This window comes from Ursus arctos, unplaced genomic scaffold, assembly GCF_023065955.2.
Source record: "Ursus arctos isolate Adak ecotype North America unplaced genomic scaffold, UrsArc2.0 scaffold_30, whole genome shotgun sequence".
NCBI lineage: Eukaryota > Metazoa > Chordata > Mammalia > Carnivora > Ursidae > Ursus > Ursus arctos.
This window is the reverse complement of record NW_026622986.1, coordinates 14,232,957-14,246,846: the sequence shown is the minus strand read 5'-3', so window position 1 is coordinate 14,246,846 and position 13,890 is coordinate 14,232,957. Positions and strand designations below refer to the sequence as shown.

Below are 13,890 nucleotides of genomic sequence, written 5' to 3'. Positions count from 1 at the left end.
ATTTACATATACTGTATTCTTAGTTTTAGAGGTAGAATTCAGTGATTCATTACTTGCACACAACACCCAGTGCTCATTAATTCAAGTACCCTCCTTAATTCCCATCACTCCTTATTCCACTCCCTGCCCCCCACTCTGCCTCCCCTCCAGCAACCCTGTTTCTTGCCTATAGTTAAGAGTCTCTTAGGGTCTGCCTCCCTCCCTGTTTTCATCTTTTTTTTTTCCTTCCCTTCCCATATGTTCGTCTGTTTTGTTTCTTAGCTTCCACATATGAGTGAAATCGTGGTAGTTGTCTTTTTCTGACTTATTTCACTTAGCAGAATACCTTCTAGTTCCATTCAAGTCATTGCAAATGGCAGGAGTTCGTTCTTTTTGATGGCTGAGTAATATTCCATTGTGTGTATATGCCACATCTTCTTTATCCATTCATCTGTCAGTGGACATCTAGGCTCTTTCCATAGTCTGGCTATTGTGGCCTTGCTGCTGTTAACATTGGGGTGCAGATGCCCCTTCAGATCACTATGTTTGTATCCTTTGGAGAAATACCTAGTAGTGCGTTGCTGGGTTGTAGGCTAGCTTTAGTTTTAAATGGTTCAGGAAGAAGTTGTATGATAATCAGGGGTAAGGAAAGTAACACTTTGGGACTAGCTATTAAATCTCTCATAATCCTCACCCCATGAGAAAATGTAGGCTAGTAAATGGCAGAACGGTGACTTGAATCTACATTTGAATGATTCCAAAAGCTGTGTTCTTTGTGTAGCGGTGCTCATTTGATAATAGTGACTATTATGATTATTTTACCAAATGTGATACTTACAATCCTTAAAACTATTAATTTTTGTTCTAGAATGTCCCCAAACCAAGCTTAAGAAACCTAATGGCTGCTTGTGAGAAATTCAAGAACTGTAAGCTATTTGAAGACTTGTGTTATTCACTGCTGTTTGTCCACTCTTGTGTTACTCAGTAATTCAAAATTACAGATATTTTCATGTACTCTTTATTTTGTTTTTTACTAAGTGGAAACAAAACGTGGCCTTATGACAATAGGCGATAAGCTTTCACTTACGGACGATAATTCTGATCATAAAGATGAAGATACAAAAGTGCGTGACCTTTTTTGTCCTGAAATTCCATCAGCCAACACTCTTAAAAAACCTCTCAGGCCGATAGAAGGCCTTGGTGTTACAAAGGTAAGTTGTTTTGTCTTAAACTTTTTTCCCCGATGTTTTTTTTCACTTACATCCTCTTGATCCTTATAATGAAAAGAATCTTAGGAAGAAATGGAATTCCTCCAAATCATAAGAGAACACATTGTAATAACAACAGGGAGATAAGTACCGGATTGAGATTTATAAAGGTTGGTGGGAGTGAACAATTCTTTTTTTTTTTTTTTTTTAAAGATTTTATTTATTTATTCAACAGAGATGGAGACAGCCAGCGAGAGAGGGAACACAAGCAGGGGGAGTGGGAGAGGAAGAAGCAGGCTCATAGCAGAAGAGCCTGATGTGGGGCTCGATCCCAGATCGCCGGGATCACGCCCTGAGCTGAAGGCAGACGCTTAACCGCTGTGCCACCCAGGTGCCCCGGGAGTGAACAATTCTTAAGTATGCCAGTATGGAAGTAAAGAATTAGAAAGCAACTGGCAAGAACAGCTAGATGGATGTGAAGATGAGGGAGGGGGTGGGGGGAAGAATTCACTTAAGAAGGGCAAGATGAATGTAAAGATTGAAGAGTTGAGAGAGAGTAGTACAAAAACACAATTGCAGTAGTGGGGCTAAGGGAGAGCAGATAGTCTGTATTATAAAATAGGGTAGAAATTATTTTGAGTGCAGACTAAGAAAACAAAGTCAGGTAATACAAATGCTTAGACTCTTCTGAATGACTTACAGCTGATTTTCAGGAAGCCTGGAAGAAAATTTTATCCCTTTAACTTTAATAAAGTGTGATATCTCATATTTAATTTAGCAAAATCTGTGTTTATAGATAATGCAAAGTGAAATCTGTGTTAGACCTTAATCAGATTTATTATGAATTTTGAATTTTTGGCCATTGTCTTCCTTCTGGTTCCTTTCTGCCTTCCTTTCTTTCTTTTTTTTGAAGATTTTATTTATTTATTTTGTGCGAGACAGTGAGAGAGAGATATTGAGAGCTGGAGCACACAGAAGCAGGGGGAGGGGCAGAGGGAGAAGCAGACACCCCACTGAGCAGGGAGCCTGATTCAGGACTCGATCCCAGGACCCTGGGATCATGACCTGAGCTGAAGGCAGACGCTTAACCAACTGAGCCACCCTGGTGCCCTTTCTTGTGGTTTCTAATTTAACGTACTGTGTGGTATAATCTTGGCAGGTTTTAGATCTTTTTGAGAATAAAGAGAGGAAATAAGTAAACATTTTATGTAGTCTTTTCATTAATTAAAACGGAAATTTCTGATTATGTAAGTGAGGTTCTTAATCTTTATCCAGCAAATGAAATAAATTTTAAGCTGCAACACTCTTAAAGGAGAAAATTGTTTCTGGATTCTGATTTATTTATTTTTAATTATATCTGCATATAATAGATACATACAAAGACATCAAATGAATGAACTCACAATTTATAAGTTTTTTTCTAATATGAACTATTTGTCATCGTAGAGTCATAAGGAAGGAAAGGTTGCCAACAGAGTGTACAGAATTATTTCTGGAAGATGATTTTTACTTTTTCAAGTATCTCCAATAGTGGATACATTTTATATTATTCCCAGGAAACTTTAGTATTCCTACTTGTTAATTCTTGGGGTTTTTTTTAGGTTTTAAAAATTACGAGTAATCTCTATACCCAACACGGGGTTTGAACTCACAACCCTGAGATCAAGAGTCACACACCCTTCCGACTGAGCCAGCCAGGCACGCACGTAGTTGTTAAATTTAACGTGTGAATTCTTTCGAATCTGAAACTCAGAAATACTGGTGATTGGAATTTTTTGGTCCCTTTCTTCTTTCCTCATGTGAATATTGGGCCCTGCTTGATAATCATACATGTATTTGGAGTCTTTAAAACATTCAGCTTGGATGGTCATGATTATTAATTTTTTAGTACTAGGTTCTTTCTCCAGTCCTTAACTACCGTCTTGTATTCGTAAATAGGAAATTAGAGCTATTAGTTTGCTAGTCACAGTTCATATAAGAAAAGCATGTGAATTTTAAAATGGGTTTTTATCTCTTTTTTCATAAATCATAGTAGTACTTAAAAATGCCTCAAAATGCTGTGATCCCATAAGTATTTCTCTTCCACAATTTAAATCTTTTAAGATTGATTTTTAAAAAGGAGTATTCTTATAAAATCTTAAATCGGTGTTTTGCGATTAAATCTTTTTATTAATCTTTAAAATGCTGTTCATTACAGAGATGAATACTTGCCTGCGTATGTTTTTTTCCTAAAGTTTTATTTATTTCAGAGCGAGAGAGAGGGAGTGTGTGGTGGGGGGAGAGGGAAAGAGGGAGAGGATGAGAGAGGGAGAGAAGCCGACTCCCCACTGAGCATGGAGCCTGATGTGGGGCTCAGTCTCACAAACCCGAGATCATGACCTGAGCCAAAATCCAGAGTCAGATGCTTAACCAACTGAGCCACCCAGGTGCCCATTAACTTGCCTATGTTAATAAAAGTGTATTTTCTATCCCTGAAACTAATGTGAAGTATATAATTGAAATATTGAATCCCATGGCTTTTTCCCCCACCTTTATTTTTGTTCTGAAAATTTCAGAGTTCTGTGTAGGTTTACATTATTTACTTATATCAATTATATTTTGTTATATTTATATTTAAATATGTGTAATTATATTAATTATATTTTCCTGAGCAATGTCATTTTTTTCCTACTTCAAATGTATTTGTCTATAACTTTCTTCGTAAGTCTCCTGGGTGCTTCAAATTTGGTATGTCCCGGATTGAAAACATCGTTTATGACCTTTCCCACTTCCCTGACTTTTTGTAATCTGCTCTGTCATTTGTTTTCCCCATGCTAGTGTATGGCACCACCGAAACACTGAAGCAGGAAAAATCCTGGACTCCAAACTTCCTCGAAATTGATATATCCAGGGGCACTTGGGTGCTCACTCGGTTAAGCATCTGACTCATGACTTTGGCTCAGGTCGTGTTCTCGGGGTCCTGGTATATCAAGCCCCATGTCTGGCTCCATACTCAGTAGGGAGTCTGCTTGAGGATTCTCTCTTCCTCTCCCTCTGCCCCTTCCCCTGCATGCGCACACTGTCTCTCTCTAAAAATAAAATAAATAAATTTTTAAAAAACAATCACCACATCTCTACCTCTGAAACCAGTAATACATTATATGTTAATTAATTGAATTTAAATTAGAAAAGCGACACCTGGCTGGCTCAGTGGGTTAAGTAAGTATCTGCCTTCAGCTCAGGTCATGATCCCAGGATCCTGGGATCCAGTCCCAGGTTGGGCTCCTTGCTCAGCGTGGAGCCGGCTTCTCTCTCTGCCTGCCACTCCTCCTGCTTGTGCTCTCTCTCTCTTTCCCTGACCAATCAATCAATCAACAAAAATTTAAAAAAGAAATAAGTTAAAAAACAAAAAAAAATTTAGCACATTCAGTCATTCACCACATTCAGTATTTTGTCCCTGCTTACCATTTTTCATATCTTATTACCATAATTCACCCCCTCACCTATAATTTTGAAATACTCTTCTGGTTTTGGTTCCTTTATGTTCATCTTTACATTGCTGTCAGAGTGACCTTTTAAAATATGTTTGTGATGCTGTAACTTCTCCGCTTATTTGGTGGATACCCATGACATGAAGGAGAACGTTCATATTTTAGCATGACACCTTTGTGGTTCAGTCCTGATTTTCCAATTACATGTCTGTATCCCATTCCCAAAAAGTGTGTTCCAGTTTTGCCACATTCTCTAGCTATCGTTACTTCCTGTGTTATTTCATAGTTCGTCCTTTTGCTTCTCCTACCTTTTCTAGAAGGCCCTTCACACCCTCCTTGTGCACTTTGTCTGTCTTTCAAGATAGAGCCCTATCTTTGCAGCACTTCCTGAGCTTCCCACATACAACTGTTTTCTCTTTTGTGCCTTCGCTGTGCTTCATTCACCTCACCTGTAGAAGTAGTAAATGATACTCTGTGTTCTTATCTGTTTTCGTCCATCACTGGCCCTACTAGCATATAGGGTAGTCTCTGTCTTTTCTTTCTATTTCCAACCTGTCCCAGGATAGTGCCTATGGCTTGACGGAGACAGTATGTATTTGTCTTTCTTGAGTAAGTGAGTGAACGAGCAATTGAATTAATGTGATGTTTTCTGAAGTTGGGTTTTGTTTTGTGTTGTTTTTATAGGACGGAGAGGTGCTATCAGCAATTGGGGAAAAGGACAATGGGATTGATACGGAAAGTGCTCCACGAGAGCAAACAGTTAATGACAACTTGACTTCTGCTGATAGAGCATCCAAAAATAATGGAGATGGTGAGTGAGTGAACATCTATGAATCTTTTTCTATGCTTAAGTGCTGGTACATCACAATCTGTAAGTTTGTAGATCCGGATATGTTTTCCATTTCATTAAGGTATTTTTCTTTTGCTGTCTTTCTTTATAAGTATCCCAAGGACTACCAACTTTTTCTTCTTGAAAATACTTCAGCTCTGAAAATCTTACTCCTATCCCTTTTATATTATTGGAATATTCTTAAAAACGGATAGGCTTGTATATATGTTTGAAATTCATAATGATACATGTTCTCATTAATGTACCTGTGACTATATTTTGTAGTTATGGTAATAGGATTGGGAGAAGAGGAAGATAGAGAATCACCTTGGCATTCTGAGGTACTGTTTTCTTCTTCTTGTTTTACAATATAAGCATTGAGTGATGTGAAAACATGAAAGGAATGCTTAGGCTTTACTCTCTTGTCTGTGTGTTTGCCCATAAAAAGTATTTCCTTATCCTTTTACCTGTAATTGACAAAATCATTATGTGTAAATATAATGATATAGCATAATACAGTTCTGCTAATTTGCAAGCTTAACTTAACAAAAGCTGTGTAGTATTATTGCAGAAAACTGAGGCTTAGAACTGAAAAGGAATTAGTTTGGGTTTTGAAATTAAGATATCTAAAAAACTAAAGAATTGGTCCAGGCCAGCCTAGGGCCAAATGTATGATTCTGTGGTGTATATGGATGTGCAAAGCTGCTAATGAGATCTAGAAAGAGTTTGGATTATAGTTTTTTACAGCTTGGAACTTGAAACGATAATGCCTGGGACATGAAAGTATTATATATATACACATTTCTAAAAGATTTTATTTATTTATTTATTTATTTATTTATTTATTTATTTATTTGAGAGAGTGCGTGAGTGGGCGGGAGCAAGAGGGAGAGAGAATCTGAATCTGAATCCACGCTTGAGTGCAGAGCCCAACTGACTCGAAGAGTTCGACACTCAACCGGCTGAGCCATCCAGGGCCCCTGAAAGTATTATATTTGGATTGTCAAGTAGATTTACAAGGAGCATTGGAATTGTAATAACAATTTGGTTTAGTGGTGTTGTATTTATTTATTTTTAAACAGATTTTATTTATTTCAGAGAGAGAGGGGGAGAGAGAGAGAGAAAGAGAGCATGAGCAGGGGGCGGGGAGGGGGGCAGAGGGAGAGGGAGAAGCAGGCTTCCCACTGAGCACATGGAGCTAGATCCCAGAACCCATTGAGCCACGCAGGCGCCCCTGCTTTACTGATGTTTTAATAGCTAAAAACCATTTCAGATAGTTAAAATAGTATGCATTGAGTATCTTTGTGGCAGCCATACTTGTAGAAACAAGTATAAATTAATGATGGCCTATTCTAAGGTGATAGAGTATAGAAGGGGATAAAAGGGCCTGATCTCTTAGCACAGGCAGGTGCTACACATGGTGTGAGGACCATATTTGAAGTCAAGAGATATGCTAGCATCCTGGTTCTGTCACTTGGTAGTTGTGGGATCCCAGAGAAACTTGTTTAACCTGTTTGAATGTCAATGACCACATTCATAGAAATGGTACTCACACCTACCTCTCTGGTATGTGTAATGAAGAAATGTGGTAACAAATGTGAAAACACTTTGTAAACTGTAAAGGGTGCTATAGAAATATAAGACAAAAATGATCACAGCAGTCTTTAGTGATTTGGTGTATATTGAGGACACTTTTTTAAATGTGAAGATTTCTGAAGGACAAAAAATAAATGACATTAGTGTCAGGAGAAGAATGGGAAAGTTAGAATGGGAAAGTGGATTTCTAATTTGGGGTATGTTAAGTTTCAGTGACACCGTATAGGTATACAGTTGACCCTTGAACAAGATGGGTTTGAATTGTGTGTCCACTTACAGATTTTTTTTCCATACAGTACTGTACTGTTAATGTATTTTCTCTTCCTTATGATTTTCTTAATAGGCTTTTCTTTAGTTTCTATTGTAAGAACACAGTATATAAGACATGTAATATACAAAATGTGTTAATTGCCTTTACGTTATTGGTAAGGTCAGCATTATTTGTATTTTTAATTAGAAATTGAATGAAATGTACATTATGTCTTAATCATATTGTTTCAATACCCATTCAGCCGATCATTGAGGTGAAGGCTTCTGTTCGTAATAAAACAATAGAGATTATGAAAAAAGACACATCAAAGTCAGGTAAATTTTACAATACAAATTTAATGGTGGAAGGAAGTACAGTAAAATATTCAATGCTTACCCTCTTCTTATTCTGATTTTTTGGGGGGTTAATGGCAAATTTAACTGACGGATTTGACATAAATAAGGTAGATATCATTGTTGATATCCATGTTTGAACAAAAGATATTTACAAGCATAAGAAAAAGAGATTTTAAAAATGAAGTTTTAGCTCAAGTTTGTACTTTTATGTTTTGAAATCCTAAAGTTCTAGTTTCGAATCCCTTTACTTCCTAAGGATTCCTAGAAATTATTGGTAGACTCTAAGGTTTTGCCAGTGTTCAATGTTTATATGAATTCTGATCTTTATCTAGAGTAAAGCTTCACTAGCTGTCATGTCAATTGTGTTTTAATTTTATTTCATCTTAGTGTTGTTTTGTTGGTCATCTGAAGCCAAATAGATGTTATTAGCAGACACGGTGTGTGTGTCTGTTTGTGTGTGTGTGTGTGTGTATGGTATCTTTGATTATTAAAAATGTGGGAAGTAGTTAGGTAGATCTTAATATTTGTCAGACACAATCTTTGAAAACAGTAATTCTGAAACTTATTGGCCTTAGGGTCCTTTTATACTATCTAAAAATTATTAGGAATTCCAAAGAATTTCTGCTTTAGTGGGTTGCATCTGTTGATATTTACAATATTAGAAATTAAAACAAACATTTAAAATACAAGCATACACAATCATACATTGTTAGCCATTCGAGCTATGACCCACTAATCATGTGACTTGTGATACTATCACGTATCATATCTTTAGAAAACTTCACTGTACACGTAATAAGAGAATGAGAGTGAAAATGTCAAATAACATTTAGCATTATTGTGAAAACAGTTTTGACCTCTTGGACCCTGTGAATGGATGGACTTTGGAACTCCGGATTCTCAGAAGACACGGGAGGACTGTTTTAAACCATTCACAGGGTTCATGGATGCAAAATGATAAAGGGACCCTTGTGATGAAATGGGCATTAAGGTTTCGTTTCTGCATTTCTTGCTTTTTTCTTTCACTAGCCTTAAGAGGCTTAAATCACACAATCTTGTTTAAAAAAAAAAGGAAAATAGTTTTGTTATACATTTTCTGTTTCATGGCACTGTAGTTTTTGGATCTGCTGTGGACTGAGACTCATTCTGTTTTTACTTGGAAATGATTAGATCACCCGAGGCTTGCTTTTCTCATGTAAGTTTATGATGTTTATCCAAGGCTTAAAAATTTCTGAAGATATTGGTGCATTGAGGAAAGACCATGTCATTGTAATTAAGGTAGTACCATTCATTGAAAATGTTTTAAAACCCATGTCTGTAGAACACAGGGTGCGTATTTAAACATAAAATAAATGGTTAGACATAAATGTTGTTACTAAAATAATTCATACCTTGGAAAATCTTAATTACTAATGAACAAAAGTCCTTATGGAATACAGAATATGTAATAGAGCTTGGTGAGTGAGTTAAAATATGTAATACTAGAGAATAAAAAACATGAGAGACAGTTAAATTCATCTGTGTGAATGGCAAGTAGAGGACATGTAAAATACAGTAAGTTATGAATGAGCAGTAGTATGTGTGGGAGAAGAACAGGACATGGGACTGCTTCTTTGACAAAAGAGTTTATACGGATTAGTCAAGTTTGTCTTATTATTTACATTCTAATAAATGAAACTTTGTTTTCCGATTTGTCCAATTGGGAGTCCACTGGTTTGACCCAGAATAATGAGACTTGTCAAAGATACAGGGATTTGAAGGTTGATGATAGGTGCCCATCTATATCACAATCGATGACCAAAATTCAGTCAGCACCCACAGAATTTGGACAGACGACCTTAATAGATAAAGAAAAGATTAATAATATTGGAGCTGTGTTTCTGTTAGAGAATTATAAACTCCACGACCTGTGTGAATCACAGCCACCAGAAACCAGAGAGCGCAAAGAAGGTAATAAAGAATCATAGAGAATTCAACCTCTCCATGACTTCACCATAGTTCTGATTTTTCAAAACTAATTTTGTGGCAAGAGTTACTTTGTGTTTACTCCTTTTCTGCAACCTACAACCAAACAGAATATCTTTTAGCAAGACATTTGCATTCTTGCTCTAAGCAAAACAACATATGAATAAGAATGAGGAGAAAGTAATTTCCTTGAGGCTAGTTTTTTGCATTCACTTGAGAGCCCTTAGCAAGATTATATTTAGAACTTTGGAGCCAGTTGAGAATACTAGGTAGCAATCTAAAGATTGCTTACTCAAAACAATTTCTTAGCTTTATTTTTATAGCTCTAAATTCACAAGTATTGGTTAAACTATATTCACTGTACCTAATAAAAGCACCTTCCCAAACGAAATATTAGACTATTTCCTGTATTCTCTATGACTTTATTTTAGAGTTGGCTTTCCCAGCAGTAATGGGAATCGTTGAGGATTTACTATGTAGTTATCACCTTCTCAGCTCTGTATGCATAGTCCATCTCCTTGCTTTCTTATTTTTATTTTTTTTAGAGAGAGAAAGTGGGGAGGGAGGGAGAGGCAGAGGGAGAGGGAGGGAGAGAATCCCAAGCAGGGTCCATGCTCAGCACCGGGCCTGATGGGGGGCTTGATCTTAGGACCTTGAGATCATGACCTGAGCTGAAATCAAGAGTTGGACGGACGCTTAACTCACTGAGCCGCCCAGGTGTCCCTTTATTATTATGATTATTATCTAAAGATTTTATGTATTTGAGAGAGACAGATTGAGAGAACGAGTGGGAGGAGGGGCAGAGGGAGAAGGAGACTCTCCCAGCTGAGCAGGGAGCCTGATGGAGGACTTGATCCCAGGAATCCCAGATCATGACCTGAGCCGAAGGCAGCTGTTTTGCCAGCTGAGCCACCCAGGCGCCCTCCTTTATTATTTTTAATGAATAAATGGAATATTGGTTTTAAATAGTACTATATCATTTAAAAATGATCTATGGAAAATCAGTTTTAATTCTAAGAGACTCCGTCTATTGATGAACCACCTCTAATGTGTGCTCTACTTAATGTACCAGTTAATTCAGTGCCTTTTCTCTCATATGATCAGGTCTGTACTAATAAATAGTACAGTATTTTTTTCACCCCTGTAGTTTTATGTTCTTTCTTTACTTGTAGAATTAACACTGTATTTTCAAAAGATTTTCTGTTAGCTCCTAGAGTAGTGAGTACAGGCAATGAATTCAAAGTTGTTTACCTATACAATTGACTTGTTTGCTGTTACTTCTTCCTGAGCTTGGTGGATCCAAGAAGCAGGACTTTTAAGACAAAACACCTACAGGCTCCTGTAACACAGGAAGATACGAAAGAGAAAAATTAAAAAATAAATACAAGCAACTTAAAACAGTTCATGTAGATTATTTCTCTTCTCACTTGATGCCTTTTAGAAGGTAATGAGCAAAGTTAGTTCTCTAGGGATCCAAGATAGTGTGTTTATTCAATTAGTACAGATTTATTCTGTCCTGGGCCCTGATAATTTTATATCCTGATTATTTCTGGAACCATTCTGTCAATTCAGGTGTGCTTGCTTCATCTTTATTTTGTGTTACTGTCTTCTAATTCATCTCCCATCTTTTATTACAATGCCCCTCAAATTCATCGCTCTCCGCGGCATTTAGAGTGATCTGTCTCAAATGCAAATATGATTATGAACTACTGTTGGAAAAACATTTGTGTCCGGGTATCTTAAAATTACATATAAAGCTTTCACAATCTTGAATTCTTCCAAACGCTCTCTGATGCTTTCTACTGTCTGCCCTTTTCTCTGGCATTCTGAACTGCTGGTGATGTCTTCCTCTTGGATCCCTGTAGTTTAGACAAGTATTTACCCTGTTGTGGGCTTCTCTCCCTTGTCTTACTACAGCCTTGCCTACTGTCCCCATTTTCCACCTTCTAACCCCTTTGAATCTGGCTGACCTCACTGTTGTAGTCTCAGTTCAGGCATTATCTCTAGAAAAACCATTGTTTTTCTTTTTATCTGCATGCTTCTTTAAACCTGGGTGCCACCTTTTATCTGACACCTTTTATCTACATGCTTCTTTAAACCTGGGTGCCTAGCACTCAGTGGGAATTCGGTAAAAAATGACTGAGTAAAATAAAGACTGTTTACACAGAGATGATTTGAGAGATTGTCCCATACAGGGGTGCCTGGGTGGCTCAGTAGGTTGAGTGTCCAACTCTTGATTTCAGCTCAGGTCATGACCTCAGAATTGTGAGATCGAGCCCTGTTTGGGGCTCAGTGCTGGGCATGGAGCCTGGTCAAGATTCTCTCTCCCCCTCTGCTCCTCCCCCTCTCCCTCTCTGAAAAGAGAGGGAGAGAGAGATTGTTCCACACAGTGTAGGAGCAAAAGAAATAGATATATAAAGAAGTAATTAGCAGTTCAGGTGGTGAAGATACACTAGAAAAATCTGTAAAGTACTAAGGTAGCCCCAAAGAAAGAGACAACTGTTTATCTGGGGAAGGATAGCCATAATCAAGGATGACTTTACATAGCAGTCTGTGTCCTAAAAGGTGTAAAGAAATTTGTCAAGTAGTAGAGGAAAACATTTCAGGAATGTTTACTCTCATCAGGCACATACACCCGTGGGAAGGTTGTACACTGATAGTGGCATCAAAAGTACTAGTAATTTTGGAAACCACGAATAATGTAGTTGAAGCTTAGGGTGTTGTTTCAGAGGTACTGTTATAAGGTGAAGAATAGTCTGTTGAGATTTTATATGTTTCTGCTGCCTTTTCAAATTTTGTTTCTGGTTGTTTTGTTCATGGATGTTAGGTGGATGAATTTGTGAATGAATCTTTGAGATGTTTGTATGCCTTTAACCTGGTGACATTTACGATTTCCCAAATGGTTTGTTGAAGTTTTCGATAATGAAAAGTATTTCTTCAAGTAAATATTCAGCTAAAGAGTGTAATTTAAACTCGTAATCGATAAAATGTTATTTTCTATTTTTATGAAGGTTATAACTTTTATCTAACCATGCTAAAAGTAGTCCATTTTTACTAAATATATAGACTTGTCAGCAGAACGAAACTTAGAAATGACATCAGAAGAAGAGCAAGAAACACAGGGTGAAAGTGAAAATAACCACCTGCAGGTATGTAAAAATTTAGATTTCTGATTTTCTATGGTTTTCCCTGCTTTAATAATGTAACCTAGCTCAAACGAAATTATCTTTTGAACGGACATATTGAAGTCAACAGATTATAATTTAATATTTAGTTTTTCTAAAATTTTACAAGTTACAAAACTTAAAATATTGTTAGAATTTGTAGTAACTTACAGCTAAACTTTATCCTTGGAATTGAGACAAAAAAAATTCATGAATATTTTTTGCTTGCATTTTTGTAATTTTTACATGATAAAGAAGGTAACATCAAATTTTGAATCATCTGTGTAAGTAGTTAAATTATGAGCAGTGTGACAATAATGACTGCTGACTTAGATTCATGTAGGAGTAATTATTCTCAGTGGTTCAAAATGTGCAGTTGTGTACTGCCAGTCACTAATGCCCAGATTAAAGATTTATTTTGCCTTGTGATCTCTGTGTAGTTGACTTCAGAGAGTGGGGTCATAAAATCAACACAATTGCCTATTGTAGAGTAACTCCTTCCAGGATGGGACCTTTGTGGTTGCGTAATAATAACTTTTTCAGTTATTTCATTTCAGCATAGGAAATCAGTGAGTCTTATTAAATTTTTTGTATCCACTCAGTGGGCATTACAATATATTAGAGCTGGATACAAGCAGATAATGTATAGTGACGTATAACACTATCATAGTATAGAATTTGAATTAAAATTTAGGAATTTGGTTTTCTTTCTGATTGCTGTTAATTGATTTTGGCTTCTAATAATTTAACGTTTGCCTATTCTCTAGTTATTAATCTTCAAAAAATATCCTCACATGCACTGTAGGGGCTCACTATTTAAGGTATGGTGAGATAAAGTGTTTTAAGTTTGTAGCATTAGAAATCATCTAATTCCTTTTTTGGTAGCTGTAACGTGTAATGAATTGTTTAGTTCCAAAAAACTGACAAAATGAAGTTTATGGATTTATGTTTTTCTTCTGTCTTAGGCTAGGGTGAGTTATTTCTCACTTCTTAGTGACAATCCAGTGACTTAGGAGCAGCCTAACATAGCCTAAGAAATTTAACAGTTAAATTTTAATTGTTTTCTAATTTTT

General features: G+C 36.6%; 2 protein-coding genes across 4 annotated transcripts in view; both read left to right on the top strand.

Annotated features, from left to right (window-relative positions):
* The window catches only part of LOC125281624 (ankyrin repeat domain-containing protein 26-like), a 564,334-nt gene that overhangs the window by 95,941 nt on the left and 454,503 nt on the right, over positions 1-13,890 (top strand). Inside the window, exons 19-21 of the mRNA XM_057304707.1 lie at positions 848-905; positions 1,018-1,190; positions 5,342-5,468. Of these exons, the coding sequence (XP_057160690.1) occupies positions 848-905; positions 1,018-1,190; positions 5,342-5,468 (358 nt within the window). The remainder of the gene's footprint in view (positions 1-847; positions 906-1,017; positions 1,191-5,341; positions 5,469-13,890) is intronic.
* The window catches only part of LOC125281627 (coiled-coil domain-containing protein 144A), an 81,935-nt gene continuing 73,559 nt past the window's right edge, over positions 5,515-13,890 (top strand). The window contains exons 1-3 of one of the 3 annotated variants that reach the window (XM_057304709.1): positions 5,515-5,827; positions 7,595-7,667; positions 12,720-12,802. In XM_057304709.1, coding sequence (XP_057160692.1) covers positions 5,774-5,827; positions 7,595-7,667; positions 12,720-12,802 — 210 coding nt within the window. In that variant the 5' untranslated portion in view covers positions 5,515-5,773. The other 2 variants (XM_057304710.1, XM_057304711.1) reach the window with 2 other exon arrangements.